Source organism: Choloepus didactylus, chromosome 10 (assembly GCF_015220235.1).
Source record: "Choloepus didactylus isolate mChoDid1 chromosome 10, mChoDid1.pri, whole genome shotgun sequence".
Taxonomy (NCBI): Eukaryota; Metazoa; Chordata; class Mammalia; order Pilosa; family Megalonychidae; genus Choloepus; species Choloepus didactylus.
The window spans coordinates 117,502,646-117,519,973 of record NC_051316.1 but is presented as its reverse complement, the minus strand read 5'-3'; the positions used below and the strand labels follow the sequence as shown (position 1 = coordinate 117,519,973).

Sequence of the window (17,328 nt, the reverse complement as noted above, 5' to 3'; positions counted from 1 at the left end):
ATAAATACTTGAGTTTCTTGTTTATCTCACATTGTCCAAGGAAGACCATCCTAGGTCTAAGCAGTTGGGGGTGAGCAGGGATAGGTCACCAGCCCTGGATGAAATCTGCCTGTGCCCTAAGTCCATGATCCCTTGCAATCATCTTCCTCTTAATTTGTAACTTCCCAGGAGGGTGGTGTCCTGGAAGGTAAGTAGGACTATGTTTAGTTACTAGAAAATTACTTCCCCTATCATAAATAATCATTCTAGCTTATTAAAAATTACAATAAAATATTTTTCTGAGATCAGAGGGAAAGCAGAAGAACTTGATTCATCCAGCAAACATTTGCTGAACGCTCACCGGATGCCTGCCACTGGGCTCCACACCTGGAACACAAAGACGCATAAATTACAGTCCTTACCCTTGAGGAGCTCCCTGTCTAATTGAGAGAAAAAGCACATGAGCAAATAATTATTATGTGATTAGTGCTGTAACAGACAGATGCACCAAGTGCAAAGAGAACACAATTATTTGTAAGATAGGTTTCTTTAGGGAAATGCTCTTAGAATTCTTTATTTCTGCAGCTTAAATTTTTCTTCTTTTTTCAAATATATAATTTAATGATCTATGGTATTTGTGTGGGTTTATATAATGCCACATTTACTAAAGTATTTATTGATTGATCATGATATGAGAGATTTCCTGATAGTTTTACTTGGTTAATAAAGGGACTAATTTTTCTTTGGTTCTTTTCCTTCTTTAGTCAGAAAGGGGCTCTGGAACAGGGTATTTCTATTTTCTCTGCCGAGTTATCATTTAACTTCCTTTGGTCATTTATTCTGAGTTGTCAGCAATTGTAAGAAGTAACAATATTTTATATGCATTTAAGAAAGAAATCAGATGATGGTGTGCTACTGATTGTAAGATGCATCCTAATTTCAGAGGTGTTCCAACTTGGAAAAAATGTGGAAAAAATGTAAAACCTAAGAATCTTTTCCTTTTTAAAAAAAAAAAAAAAGTTTTTTTTATTGAATTTCCTTTTTGTCCGTCTATGAAGGTTTTCTTCTTCCCCTTAGGTAGAAGACAGCTTGGAATTGTCCTTCCAGGGAAAAGACAATGTAAAACTTGACATTTTTTTCTTCTATGAAGAGACTGATCATATGTGGAATGGAGGCACTCAGGCCAAAACGGGAAAAAAATTTAAGTATGACTCAGATAAGTACTTGCAAAAGGGGCCATAGAAATAACTTCAGAGGTGGAAATAAGGAAGTAACTGAAAATGGTGGGGCAAAAGGCTCTGTTAAGGCTCCACTTTTAGCTGGTACTTTCTCAGCTTACCCACAGAGTCCAGCTGTGCCTGCCATGTGGGGACTGCCCATAAGGACAGTCTGTGAGGAGGGAGTGTCCCTGGGCTTGTAATCCGTTATGATTAGAAGTCCTTGAGCCATCAGAAAGGGAAAACCAAAACAAGGAGTACAAAATCAAGCCCAGAGCCTGAGCCAAAAAACTGATTGGCTTTCAGAGCTGTGAGGTGTTGATAATTAGATGGGAATGGATAAGAGTCAGTAAGAAAGACATAGTCAAGGTGAAGGGAAGTTTAAGTGGGAAATTGGTATTGAATGGGGCTGAGAACATAAATGTTGGGCAAGCTCTGGAATGTTCCTTTAATGTGAAGGCTAATCCTTAAAAGATGCTCATTGGGCTTAACAGCTACCATACCTTGTTAAATGTAAAATGATATTGATTATAAGATACACCATTATTTTATGTTTGACAAAGAAAGGAAGGGTACTGCCAATTATGATAGTAAGATACATAAATGATTAACAGATGGAAAAATTGGGGAGAAAAGTGTCTCAATTGGTGAAATGCAGTCTGGTAGATAGGCATTTTTAACATCTAGATTTTAATTTGTGGCTTTCGGCTTTTATGAACATTAATCTTCTCATCTATAAAATTTGGGAGGGACCACTCATCTTAGAAGGCTTTTGAGATAATTAAAGATGATGGATGTGTCTGTTGTGTGTTCACGTGTGCTTGTATAAAAACCTTTTTTTCAGGCTCTTTGTGTCAGGCACTTTTTTGAACATTTTACAGGTATTAACACATTTTAATCCTCACAAAAACTTAGGAGGTAGATATTCCATGAAGCCCTGAAAATTTAAGTAATTTGTTCGAGATCACACAGTAAATATGTGGAGTCAGACAGATAGCAGTGTGTCCCTAGACTTCCTGCTTTGCCTTCCTAATACACCTGACAGTATGAAGCACTTAGCAAGTTATCAGTAAATGGTGGTTGTTACTAAAATTGTTATTCTTTAATATTTTTGTTGTGATTGTTAATGTCATTACTGTCATGGCTGCCACTGTTATTATGGTAGTCAGGTGACTACCGTGTGGGAGTAAATTTACCTCTGGAACTAATTGAAACTGGAGTTTCTGTTCGTGAATGAATTTGAGCCATTGGGCACAATGAGGAGTACTCTGTGAACCGAAGAACACTAAACTCAGACTGGTTTTTCTGGAGTACCTGGACACAACTCTACTGGGATCCCTGAATCCTTAATTGAAGGCAGGGTGCCTTCTTGTGAGGTTAAACTTGTTCTGGAGGTTTGAGAGTAATCCAAACTACTTCTTCAAAGTTATGAAGATTCCCCAAATCAATACAGATACTAGGGCATAGTCTTGAAACTTTTATTTATTATAAGAAATTATTTTGCTTTATGATGACAAACTCCTTCGTGTTGGGTAAGCTCTGATTGTAAGACACTCAGAAGTTAAGTTCATTAATCTGTCATTGACACTCACTACAGTTAAGTGAATGGGGGGATGGCAGTATATGTTTTGGAAAATGGACTACAGCTTGTTTATTCAAAAAGTGGCAGTAATTATAGAAACGGCCACATGGGCTTGTTTTAAGGATTCAATGAGGTAATACATGAAAAGAGCTTTGAACATTGTCTAGCATGTTCTGAGTGCTCCAGAACTATCAGCTGCTATTATCAAAACCTCTCCTTCTCCTCCTGCTACTGTACATTCCTGGTAATAGTAGTAAAGAAAACTATTCTTCAGACTTATGAGAAATTTATAAACTAGAAACCCATACATTTTTTCTCAATATTAAACTGCTCTCTCTCTTCTTAGGGAACTCATATGAGAGTGTCACCTTTTCTCTAAAAAAGATAATTTTTAGAACCAGTGTTAGAATCCTGTTATTCTTGAATTTCCTTCTAAGGCTTGAACTTCTTTTTTTTCACTTATGTGATCTGAAACCTGCAACCCTCAAAAGAATCATTCATTTCCAACCACTACATTTCTGGATAGAAAAAGCTTCTTTCATTCTGCTATAACTGCTCTTTATAGTAGCAGTGTTTGGAAAGTGTGAAGTGTTCTGATTATTTAACAAGAGAAATGAGCAGTGATAGAACTATCTGGACAGATGGTGTGCGTCCCAGATTTTCTATCATGTTACAGTGACCTTAAAAGGCAGAGAAAAGAACAGGGGATGGCTGCGCAGAGTAGACTCTTTGGAAGATTCCTCCAACCATATGCCGTGTCCATTCTTTTCAGAACAATTTGCTTTAAGGAACTGCAGAGCCTTAGCTTTACATATTTTCATCATTACTATCCCTAGGAGGGGAAACCTTTAAAGCTAGTCTGAGGATCTTTTTCTCTCTTTAAGATTTTTTTTTTTTAATTCATGTATAGTGCATTCTGAGAAAAATTTAATAATATCAGATGCTTACAATTTTTTAAAAGGCTGAAGGGGAACTTAGGAAGGAAGAAAAAAGTTTTTCCCTTTTCTAAATTTTACTCTGCATGCCTTTAGAATGATGTCTAGATTATTAAGATTTAATAATAATTATAACAAAAAGCAATGATAAAGAGATAGCTGCCAGGGCATCTGCTAGATGTCAGGCACTATGCTAGGTACTTTATATGCATCACCTCAGATCATCCTCACACTATTCCTATGCATCTGGTATTCTTATTCCCAATTATTATGAGAAAACTGAGTCTCAGAGAAGTAAAGGAACCACTAATTGTAGGGCCAGGCTTTAACCACAGACTGCTTGATTCTTAAGCTGAAACACTTCCTACCAAGAGTTAATAGGTTAAATGAGTTAGTAGATGTAATCCATTTAGAACAGTACGTGGCACACTGTAAGTACTATCTAAGTATTAGCTACTACTTCTACAGAAGCTACTGCTTCTACTAAAATGACTGTATTATTACTATACCATTACCATTACCGTTACCATTACCATTACCATTACCATTACTACTGTGTTGCCTTGGCACAAAGCATAGCCCCTTCAACACAGTGGTTAGTTGGATGAGTTACTCTGGGCAAGCATTTTCTCCCCAGGTCCCATAATGGGCATTTCATCCCTAGTTCTCAGCCTATCACTCCTTTAACTAAATCCATTCTTTTACCTACAATCCAAATCCCATTCTTAAATATTGTCTGGACTTTTTTTCTTCTCCACAGTCCAAATCACAGGTAATAAAAAGTGATGAATATAATATGCCTCCATGATGTGACATTTTTATAGCACAGCCTCACAGATTCTACAGAGGCTGCCCAGGTTTCTTTGGGTTCTTTCTTTCCTTCCCATTTGCATCATCTGATACGGGCAGAGGCCAGAAATTTGAGAGGTAATAAGGTAATAATGATGGTTAACTTTTGTTGACTACTTAGTATGTGCCAGGTGTTAAGCCAAAGCTTTGTAAGTGTCATGTCTTTTAACCCTCAAAATAAGTTTATAAGGGAGATTTTATTATTGGCATCTTCATTTTACAGATGAGGAAATTAAGGCAGAGCTAAGACTTAGACCCAGGTCTGAGTCCCCCCAGAGTCCAAGCTCTTATTCATCCATGATGTTAGTGTCACCCACGATTTCAATCTATTGTTAATATCCTTCCACTGAAACATCCCATACTTACCTCTTTATCCTCTAATGGGAAATCTCTCACCAACTATACCATACTCTTCCCCTTTGGCTTATAGTGCGTTCTGTATATCTTTTGATATTTGCATTTCCTGCTTATTGTATAGTTTTCCGGAGAATTTGAATTAGTCTCTGTGAGACTAAACTCCCATCCAAGTGTGGCTCCTGTATAATTTATCATTTCATTTCTGCAAAATTAATTATTACCTGCTATGTGCTAAGGACACTGATGTGAATATAACTTAGTTTCTGCTCTCAGGGATCTCGTAGTCTAGACCTTGAAACAAATTTAAAGTACTCCATCACCAGTACAGTAATTGAAGTATGTGTAATGCACAGTTGAGGTACCAAATCAGCTCTATCTGGCAATAACAGCAAGGATGTATGGCTTAAATTAGCGACGTTTCTTTGGTAGAATTAGGAGGAATATGGAAATACTAACAGGTTTTCTTAACCATTTTTTTGTTTAGATTGTTCCCAGTTTTTTTTTTTAATTAAAACTATTCTGTGAGTTTATATACTCTTTGTATATAAAGTAAAAGTTTTATTAGGGATTGTTTTCTTGAATAGATTGCAAGAAGTGGAATTATTGAGCCTTTTAAAGAGTTTTGATATGTATTGCCAGATTGCCTTCCTAAAAGGTTATACAAATTTTTATACAATCGCCAACAGTGAATGAGAATGCATACCGAGTTTTTCATTGGAATTACAATCATTTCATGACTCTCTGATAGTTCCTTTGACTAATTTTTTTTTCCCACGTTCTTTTCATTATCCTAAGGTATCTTCCATTACAAAACTGTGTTGGTCATTGATAGCAGCTTACCCAAGAATTATTACCTTACTGTTAACTGTTTCAAACACCCATTGGCTTTTAGTACTACCAATAACATATCTATTCCCCACCTACCTTACCAGGTAGTGCTAATCCTCCTACTTTGTTCCTTTTCAAATATTTTGAGTATTTCAAAATCCAGCTTTAAAATACTACAGTGCATTTTTAATGCCCTGTTGCAAATATTTGTTAAACACTTATTGTGTAGTGGCTGCTCTATCTAAGCTTTGTACAAATATAATTTTAGTTGAGTGATCCCAGGAATCAGACGACTTGATTCAGATCTCACTTCTGCTATTTGGTGTTATAACCTTCTGAGCTTCAGGTTTCTCCTCCATGAACTGAAAATGTCACTGAAACCTCACAGGGTCATTGTAATGCTTAAGTTAAATAATGTTGGGAAATTACCAGATTCAGTGCTTGCGCCTAATAGATTCTCAGCTGTTCGCTGATTCTGAATTAGGCAGGTAGAGTCTAGAAATTGGTTATGAAGACTTATGCCATGTAGCAGTTTGAGAAAAATCACATAGCAGTAAATTAAAGACTACCAAATGATACAAAGATGAATGCACACTTGTAGCACACGTAACTGCAGAAAGAAATAGTGTAAAGGCATGAAACAGAGTGCTGGCTCTGGGGATGTTTCTTCAAGACATGAGGGTTTAACTAGCACAACTTGAACAAATATTGTTGAATGAGAGATAGCTACTAAATTAGATTGATTTGGCTATAGGAAAGGGCCTTTAATGGAGTATAGAAGAAGATGATGTTGGGCGGTACTGATGAACTGGTCTTAGTGTTGGGTTGCAGGGTTTTTTATTAGATATAATAGATAATAGAGAGTCTCTCTCTTTAGGACTTTGGATGGGGAATGCAGTAGAACAAAAGCTCTGCTGAGGACTATTATTTTAGTTAGTGTGGCTAGGCATGGAGAAGTGAAAGAGACTGTGTGTAGACATGGAGACAGAACCCCACCACACGCCCAAAAAAGCTGGTATAGAGAGCCAGGCTTGGGTGCATAAGGGCATGTACTTAGCAGTGGTGACTGGAAGAATAAGTTAAAGGACTTAGTGACAAATTAGAAGGGTGGACACATGCCTGCCTATGAACAGGGGAGCCCTAAGCCTAAAGGCAGTGCATGGTGACCCAAGAGTCCAAAATAACATGTCAGTTTATAATCATAGGAACTGGAGAAGATTAGGAGATAGGGACAATTGTGTTAAATTTTTTTATTTGGAGTGTAATACACATACAGAAAAGTACACAGAACAAATGTATAGCTCAAAGAATTATCAAATGAAGAAAGGTATAACCGACACCCAGGTCAAAAAATAGATATTTGCCAGCACTCCAGATGTCTCCCTCATTTCCCCTTGCAGTCACTGTGACTGTCCCCTGCAAAGTGACAGTTACTCTGGCTTCTAATATTAGAGTTTAATTTTGCCTGTTTTTTTTTTAAATTCAGTTTTATTGAGATATATCCACATACCATATAATCATCCATCAGCTGTTCACAGTATCATCATATAGTTGTGCATTCATCACCCCAGTCTATTTTTTGAACATTTTCGTTATACCAGAAAAAGTAAAAATAAGAATAAAAAATAAAAGTACAATAGAACACCCAAATCATCCTCGCATTCTATTTTTCATTTAGTTTTTGTCCCCATTTTTCTACCCATCCATCCATACACTGGATAAAGGGAGTGTGATCCAAAGGCTTTCACAATCACACTGTCACCCCTTGTAAGCTACATTGTTATGCAATCATCTTCAAGAGTCAAGGCTACTGGGTTGCAGTTTGATAGTTTCAGGTATTTATTTCTAGCTATTCCAATACATTAAAACCTAAAAAGGGTTATCTATATAGTGTGTAAGAGTGCCCACCAGAGTGACCTCTCAACTCTATTTGGAATCTCTCAGCCACTGAAACTTTATTTTGTTTCCTTTCACATCCCCCTTTTGGTCAAGAAGATGTTCTCAATCCCATGATGCTGGGTCCAGATTCATCCTTGGGAGTCATATCCTGCATTGCCAGGAAGACTTACACCCCTGGGAGTCAATCCCACGTAAGGAGGAGGGTAGTGGGATCACCTGCCAAGTTGGCTTAGCTAGAGAGAGAGAGCCACATGTGAGCAACAGAGAGGTACTCAGGGGGAGACTCTTAGGCACAATTATAAGCAGGTTTAGACTCTCCTTAGTTTTGCCTGGTTTTTAATTTGATATAAAATGGAACCATATGTTGCTGGCTTCTTTCAGTCAACATGTTTGTGAGAATCATCCATATTTTTGCATATTGTAACTGTTCAATCATTCTCATTGCTATATAGTAGTTAATTTGAATATACAACAGATATTTATCAATTCCACTGTAATTGGATATTTAGGTTCCAATTTGAGTCTATTACAGGTGATACTACAGGGAACATTCCTGTACATGTCACTTAGGGAATGTGTACATGCTATTCTATTGGCTATGAATCTAAAGTGTGCAGTTGCTTGGTGATAGGGTATTCATGTGTTCAACTTAGTATAATAATCACAAATAGTTTTCCAAAGTAGTTGTACCAGTTTATACTCCCATCAGTATTTATTGGGACTTTTTGTTGTCCCATATTCTTGTCAACACCTGGCATTGTCAGACTTTAATTTTAACCATTCTGTTATGTGTGCAGTTTTACTCATTGTAGTTTTAATTTCCATTTCCCTGATGATTTAATGAGGCAGAGCACTTCTTCATATTTATTGCCCATTCAGATATGTTTTTTAGTGAAATACTTGATCAAGTCTATTGTAAATTTTTTTCTGTTGAGTTGTCAGTCTTTTCTTACTGTTTGTAGGTTGTATATATTCAAAATATACTATCCCAATTTGTGCTTTTCTTTTTCACTCTCTTAATGGACTTTTGACAAATAGAATTTCTTAATTTTAAGGTAGTTTGATGTGTCAATCTATTTATAGATAGTGCTTTTCAAGGTAATGATATTTTCCTATATTATCTTCTAGAAACCTCACTTTTGTTATCTCATGGTGGTTTTAATTTACATTTCCCTAATGAATGGAGATGTTGAACATATTTTCATGTGCTTATTTGCCATTTGTATTTTTTTTTTTTTTTTGGTAAAGTATCTGTTCAAATCCTTTGCCCACTTTTTAATGAGTTGTGTAATTATTGCAAGTTTCTTATATATTCTGTATAAAGTCTTTTTTCAGGTACGTGACTTGCAAATATTTTCTCCCTGTCTTTGAGTTGTCTTTTTATTCTCTTAATAGTAACTTTTAAACAGTATTTTTATTTTAATGTAATTCAGTTTGCCAATTTTTTTCTTTTATAGACCATGCTTTGATATCATATCTAAGAAATAGTCACTTAACTCAAGGTTGCCAGGTCTTTTCATGTTTTCTTCTAGAGGCTTTATAGTTTTAGATTTTACATTCAGGACTGTGCTCTATTTTAGCTAATTTTTATATATGGTGTGAAGAATGGATCAAAGCTTTTTTTTTTCCATATATATATGTATATATATATTTATAGTTGTTCCAGCACATTTGTTGAAAAAACTATCCATTTTCTCTAAAACGGATGTTGTTTTCTTCCTTAGATGTTTAGTGTAATTCACTAGTGAAGTCATCTGAGCCTAATGTTTTCTTTCTTAGAAGGATTTTAATTACATATTCAATTTCCTTTATATAAGATATAGGACTTTTCAGATTTTTCTATTTCCTTTTGTAACAGTTTTGGTTGGTTGTGTTTTTTCAGAAATTTGTTCTATTCATGTCTATTTTCAAGTGTACTGGCATAAAATTATTTATGATATCCTTTATCATGTTCTTAATGCCAGTAGGATTTTTAATGATTTCCCCATTTTCATTCCTATATCAATTATTTGTGCCTTCTCATTTTTTCTTGATCATTCCTTCCAAGTTTTATCAATTTCATTAGTCGTTTCAAAGAAAAACCTTTTGGCTATTATTTGTTTGCTTATATTTCATTAATTTCTACTGTTATCTATATTATTCCCTTCCTTGTACTTTCTTCTATTTTATTTGCTGTACCTTTTTCTTTTTAACTCACTGAGATAGATTCTTAGGTCATTGCTGCTTTTTTTAGCCTCCTTTTAAAATATATGCAATTTAAGACTATTAATTTATCTCTTAAGTACATCTTTGGTTGCATCCCACAAGGCCCTAACTCTCTTCAATTCTGGAAAGGCTGAGAGAGGTGAGGAAGCAGTAGAAGAGAAGTTTGAGGCTGGCAGAGGTTGGTTCCTGAGATTTAAGGAAAGAGGCCATCCCCATAACATAAAAGTGCAAGGTGAAGCAGCAAGTGCTGATGTAGAAGCTGCAACAGCAGATCTAGCTAAGATAATTGATAAAAGGGGCTACACTAAAGAATAGATTTTCAGTATAGATGAACCAGCCTTATTATATTGGGAAAAGATTCCATCTAGGATTTTCATATCTAGAGAGGATTTGGCAATACCTGATGTGCCAGTTTGAATGTATTATGTCCCCCAAAATGCCATTATATTTGATGCAGTCTTCTGTGGGCAGCCGTATTAGTGTTGATTAGATTGTAATTCTTTGAGTGTTTCCATGGAGATGCGACCCACCCAAATATAGGTGATAATTCTGATTAGAGAATTTCCATGGATGTGTGGCCCCGCCCATTCATTGTGGGTCTTGATTAGTTAACTAGAGCACTGTATAAGCTCAGACAGAGGGAGCTAGCTTGCTACAGCCAAGAGGGACACTTTGAAGAATGCACAGGAGCCAAGAGAGGAACTGCAGCTTAACAGAGCAATGTTTTGGAGACGGCCTTTGAAAGCAGACTTTTGCTCTGGAGAAGCTAACAGAGAACAGATGCCCCAAGAGCAAATAAGAGTGATGTTTTTGAGGAGCTGCAGCCTAGAGAGGAGCGTCCTGGGGGAAAACCATTTTGAAACCGGAACTCTGGAGCAGATGCCAGCCATGTACCTTCCCAGCTAAAAGAGGTTTTCCGGATGCCATTGGCCATCCTCCAGTGAAGGTACCCAATTGTTGATGCCTTATCTTGGACACTTTATGGCCTAAAGACTGTAACTTTGTAACCAAATAAAACCCCTTTATAAAAGCCAGTCCATTTTGGGTGTTTTTTCAAAATGGCAGCATTAGCAAACCAGAACAGATTTTGGTACCAGAGAAGTGGGATGCTGCTGAGTTTGCAAATACTAAACATTTTGGAATGGCTTTTTAAATGGATAAGGGGAAGATTCTGGACAAATTGTGAGGAGCTTGATAGAAAAGGCCTAAACTGCTTTGAAGAGACTGTGGAAATATGGACTCTAAAGATACTTTTGATAAGGCCTTGAGCAGAAATGATGAATGTATTGTTGCGAACTGGAAGAAAGGCGATCCTTGTTTTAAAATGGCAGAGAATTTGGCAAAATTGAGTCCTGGTGTCGGATGGAAGGAAGAATTTGACAGCGACAAGCTGGTATACTTGGCTGATGAGATTTCAAAACTGAAAGTTGTGGATGTAGCATGGTTTCTCCTTGCAGCTTATAGTAAAATGTGAGCAGAGAGAGATAAACTTAGAACTGAACTCTTGGGTTCAAAGAAACCAGAAACTGATGGTTTGGAAAATTCTGGGCTTCCAAGGGATGGAACCCCAGAAGTTACAGCTCTACGTGAGGATTTAACCAAACATGGAAGCCGACCACCGTTTCAGAACAATCCTGGATTAGAGATGGAGTTATTCGGAAAGGATTTGTGGAAAGTCCTATTATCTGACAGCTTGACCCCTGTGTGCTTCATGCGAAGCCAACAGAATTTTTGCGAGATCTTTACAGACAGAGCTGCTGCCAGTCTGGACTGGAGGAGACAGACAAGGAACAAATTGAAGAAAAATTTCTTCAAAGACAGAGGCATGGATGTTGAGGTCTGGAGTCAAGAGGTCTTGGGCTGGGAGAACGGAATGGCCCACATACATGGAAAGGGTGAGTTTGCCCCGGAAGTTGAGGGTGGGCCTTCCACCTCGATGTTAAGGAAGTGCTGTCACCCCAGGCCTCAGAAAGGGTGGAGCACATTCCCTGGGGATTGGGGAGAGCCTGGCCACTACCCCACTGTTCTGAAGGGGTTGAGTCTGTGCCCCGGCGATGGAAGGGAATCCGGGTGCTGCCCTGACTTGACTTGAAAATTTTTCAGCCGTTATCTTTTCAAATATTGCTTCTGCTTCACTCCATGTTAGATCTTTTCACCTTTAGCCCTAATGAACTCTCAAAAGCTCTGCCCATCTTCTTACCCTTTCAGCTACTTCTTCAGGAATTGACAGATGCTCTAGGAAAAAAGCTGCCAAAAATGTCAGGCTTACCTCTTTTTTTCTTTCATTTCCTAGATGCTGACCCTGCAGTTCTTCATTGCCTTCTTAGCTCTCAAGTCTGCCTCCAAGCAGGTTTTAAAAATATTTTGTGTAGCTTTTCTAGTTGCTATCAGGGAGCATTGGTTCAAATTACTTGCTCCACCATTACCAAAAGCTGAAAGTCCCAACTGTGATAATTTTTAGCAATAAGAAAACATGAAAGTAGATAAAGCCATGCAAATAGATAAAATAAGTGACTCATGAGAAGAAATGACTTAAAGAGTACCTTTGGTGGCAATCCATTTTAATGACATGGGATGAATCTGTGAATTAGAAACTGCTAAGTAGTATAGAAACTAGTATCAGCATCTCAAAAACAATCCAGAAAATTATTGCAGCAGAGTATTCTTGTAGCCTGCATGAACATAATGTTAAGGGACAAAGTTTCCTCAATTTCTAAGTAAAGTAAGTTTCAGCATAGCAGGTGGACATCTGAGATGATTGACAAAAATAGAGAGAAATCACAGATACAATGGGTATGTTTAATATTAATTCTTAAATTGTTTTTGATAAAAGTCTTCCTAGATCCAACAAAGAAACTTGGTGAGCCCTAAGCAAAGGATAGAGAGTTATTTTATTCATGATATTTGAGAGCTAAGAGATAGAGGTGCTTGAGATTGAGATAAATGGTAATTTGGAATCTCTTGGACCATATCTTTAGTTTTTATTTGATTGTGCTACTCACATGAGAAGTAGGCATGTGAACAATGTTCTAATACCAGTAAATGTATAGGATTTTATTTCTCAATGTCTTCTTTTTCTTTTAATTCTTTAAGGTTTACCAGTTGTACCAGCCTTCTTAATTTTCCTTGTTAGCATGCTTTATTCTACCTTGTCTTTTTTCCCCCATATGTTTAAATAAACTTTTTATTTGGAGATAATTTTAGATTTACAGATAAGTTGCAAAAATAATACAGAGAGTTCTGGTATATCGATACCTCACCCAGGTTCCCCTAATGTGATCATATTATGTTACCATGGCCCATTCATCAAAACTAAGAAACCAACACTGGTGCCCTTACATTTAACTAAACTCTAGACTTTATGCAGATTTTACCAGTTTTTCCACTAATGTCTCTTTTCTGTTCCTGGATCCAATCCAGGATCCCACATTGCATTTGGATGCCCTGCATTTTGAAACTTGCTTTTAGTCCAAGATCTTAGGCATGTCCCTAGCGGTGCCAGGTTGTCATGACTCCCCCCAGTCCCGATTCTGCCCAGGCAAGGCATCCAGTTGCCTCCGTTTAAAAGTCCCTCCTCAGGACCGCAAGTTAGAAATAATCTCCCCTGCCTCTGAATTGCCCTCGATTTTTTCTTTTTCTTTTCTCTCAGACTTTATTGGGAATTTTTTTTTTTGTGGATTTGTCTGTCCTTTCTGGGTGATAAATAGAATCAAGCCTCTTAAATCTGTCAGACTGAGTGAAACCTGAGCCCTACATAAACTCAAATCATGCCCCTTGTTGCCCTGAGTTCATTAAGATGATATAGGGGATACCAAATTAATGGCCTGATCCATCCTGGCATCTTTGGAGAATTAAAGCCATAAAGTTAAGGGTTGGTTGTTAAAACCTCACTCATAGGCTCTTTCAGCTTCATAGATTGATACCATGCTCCCACAATCTTAACTCTCAAGAAACATTTGTCTTTTTAGTACTTACAGCTGTGAAGCTAAACAAGCAAATTTGAATAATTTATTTAAATGAGTTTATTTAAAACATTGGCTTCTCACATTTCCTGCCAATTATGCCTTTATTTTACAACATATGGATTATGTCATAGGTCTCCTTAATTATACCTTCAAGTAGTCAGCAGGTGCAAAACTGAGGGATTGAGGGAAGAACTTTGAATCCTTGTTATATGTTAACTATATACTTAGACAATATACAAAAGTGGCAGTTATTTATATAGCAAGCTTTGTTTGTTTGTTCGTTTAAGAGAAGATTGCCTCAGAATGAATAGCAAATCTTCCATTTATGTGAAGTAAACAATACTTTTAAGACTGCCTTATATTTTCTTGGTTGAACATAATTCTATAAGGTATATTAAAAGTAGGTGCCATTCCAAGATAAATAAAAAAGTAAAAACTGAAAGACTTATTTACACAAATGTTCATGGCAGCCTTATTCATACTAGTCAAATATTGGAAACAACCCAAATGCCCATCTTCTGATGACCAGATAAACAAATTATGGTATTTTCAAACAATGGAATACTACTCAGCAATAAAGAAGAATGCATTACTGGTATACACAATAACATGGATGAATCTCCAAAACATGCTAAATGAAAGAAGTCAGATAGGAACAGTACATACGATTTAATTCCATTTATTTAAAGTTCTAGAACAGATGAAACCAATCAAGTATGAAATAACAACAGCAATGTCCTAGGGCCAGGATAGGGAGGAAGAATGCATGACTGCAAAGGAGAAAAATTGGGGGAGAAAGTGGTAGAAATGTCCTCTCAATTGTGGTGGTGGTTACATAGGTATAGACAGTTGTCAAAACTCATCAAACAGTACATTTAAATCAGGTGCATTTCATTGTATGTAAATTACTTGTCATAGAAGTTGATTTAAAAATTTACAAAGGAAAAATAAAGATGGTTCCTCTACTTTATGAATTGGAAAATGGATGCTAAAAGAAAAGAGGCCAAGATCACAAGTTGAGACTGAGGCATAAATGGGATTAGAACCAATGAATTGATCAGTGAGCCTTTTGTATCTGCTGTGGACAAATTGGATAATCTGAAATCAAAATAAAAGAAAATAACGTTTTTGTATTTAGTATGCAATTTGAAATCATAATTTTAACCTCCTTTTCTCATTGTTGTTATAACCAAAGAGAAATCCTATAAATTGTCTGAGGGAAAGCAAGCACAATTAGAGTCGAATTGGATTTTGATGAGCTTTAGATCTAGGTTTTGGAAGCTATGCTGTAAAAATAAAAGTGTCCTGAGGCTTTGTTCTCTGGCATCGAAGAAAAGTTTTGTGCATGTTTTGGTGATAGTTTTTTATATGGTCATTATATATGTGCATTCAGGTGTCAAATGATAACTGGCCATACAAGCTTTAATTTGTCCATTCATTGGTGGACCTCTCCTGTTTCTCTTGTGGCATAGATGGTCATTAGTCCTGTCACTGGGACTGTGGTCCACGGGAATTGTATGGCCAAGTTTAATAAGTCAGTAGGGTTAATGAAATCATTCAATTTACAGTGGAAGTCAGTGGGTAAACAGTTTGCAGTAGGTAGAACTTTATTGTATGGAAACACATATATGCTGTATATATTGACTATATGTTTGAGACAGGGATGGATTATAGGATCAATAAGGACCTCAGAGAGACTATATTCTAGACAGGCTCTGAAAAGTATGTTACCAGTTCCTCCTTTTGCTTCTCAGTCAGGTTGTGAGAAGTTTAGTGGAAAAGGTGGTTAAAAAGTAACTAGGCAGTAAAACTTTGGTTTTCGAGAGTTGATTCTAATTCTTAGATGACTGTTGGATGGTTGTGACTTATAATCATTGTGGCACAGTAATTCCTCATTGTGCCACATTCCCTTTGCTCTACACATAAAATGTTGAACTATGTCTGAAAGACATGGCTGAACTAGAAGAGAATAGAGTGAATAGCAGAGAGGCAGTCATTAAAGAGAACTTCCAAATTAAAGGTACATAAGCAGGATAACTAATAAAGCTACATCCAGATTCTTCTTAAGGAAACTGTAACATCAGGAACAAAAAATTTTAGAGATTACCAGAGAAAATAGATTGCTCACAAAGGAACAACAATTATACCTCAGCCACAATAAATGGCAGAAGATAATGGTGTGACATCTTCCAAAAGCTGAGGAGAAATAATAACTGTCATCTTAGACTGTTATATAAAGTTAATACAAGTGTTTAAGAGTGAGGTCAAAGTAAAGAGATTTACAGTTATACAAAGAATGTTTATGCCTCACAGATCCATATTTTAAGATCAAGTAAAGAACCCAGAAACTTCAAAGACTTGATATAGATGAAATAATGGTGAGCACAGAAATGGATAAAATATGTCAGTAAATTAGTTAACCATTGCCTGTTGTATTGGTTTCCTAGGGCTGCCATAACAAATCACCACAAACTTGATGGCTTAAAACAAATTTATTCTTACATGGTTCTGCAGGCCAGAAGTCTGAAATCAAGGTGTCCACATGTCTGTTTCCTTCTGGAGTCTCCAAGGGAGAATTTGTTCCATGCCCCACTCTTAGCTTCTGGTGGCTGCCAGCAATCCCTGGCATTGCTTGGCTCATAGCTGCATCTCTCCAGTCTCAGCCTCCTCCATCTTCACATCACTTTCTCTTCCATGTGTCTTCTCCCCATCTCTTCTGCAGACACTTGTCCTTGGATTTAGGGTTCACTCTAATCCAAAATGATCTCATCTCAAGATCCTTAATTTAATTTCATCTGCAAAGACCCTTTATCCACATGAAGTCATATTCACAAGTTCCAGGTGACATATCTTTTGTGGGTGCCACCATTCAACCCTCTATACCTGTAAAAAATAATAATGACAACAATTTAATGTGTTAAAAAGAGAAATGTCAAAAAAAGAAAACTCTTGACAGGAACAAATTGGGGAGAAGATATGTCATTGTTCATGCAGTAGTTCAAGTGCCATAGTTAGGAAGAAGGTAGAGATTCTGCATGAATTAGAAATCAACAATTAAAAGACATTTTTAAAATGTGTGGAAACTTTAAAGTGCCCTCCTTAATAATTCATAAGTTAAAAAGGAAATCATAGTGGATATTATAAAATATTTAGGGCTCAAAGGTAATGAATGTGCTACACACCAAAACTTATAGGATGCAACTAAAGGGATAGAAGTAAATTTATAGTGTCAGAAACACCAAATATGAAAAAATAGATTTAAAAAATATATTAAGCATTCAAATGAAGAGGGTAAAAGAATGATAGACCCAGCTCAGAGGAGGCCAAGGTACAGCATTCTTTGGTTATCACACAACCGAGTTCATCTGACACGATGCTGTTCAAGTTCTACCCCAGTGAGGTCAAAGTCACGTACCTGAGGTGCGCTGGTGGGGAAGTTGGTGCCATGCTCTGCTCTGGCCTCCAAGCTCAATTCCCTGAATCTGTCTTCAAAAAAGGTTGGTGGGAGGTGG

General features: G+C 36.8%; 1 protein-coding gene across 9 annotated transcripts in view; it reads left to right on the top strand.

Moving 5' to 3' along the window:
- FKTN (fukutin) overlaps window positions 1–17,328 on the top strand; it is a 111,786-nt gene that overhangs the window by 78,319 nt on the left and 16,139 nt on the right. For 8 of the 9 annotated variants that reach the window (XM_037797653.1, XM_037797650.1, XM_037797648.1 and 5 more), the window contains one exon: window positions 1,057–1,184. In XM_037797653.1, coding sequence (XP_037653581.1) covers window positions 1,057–1,184 — 128 coding nt within the window. The remainder of the gene's footprint in view (window positions 1–1,056; window positions 1,185–17,328) is intronic. The other variant, XR_005210666.1, reaches the window with a different exon arrangement.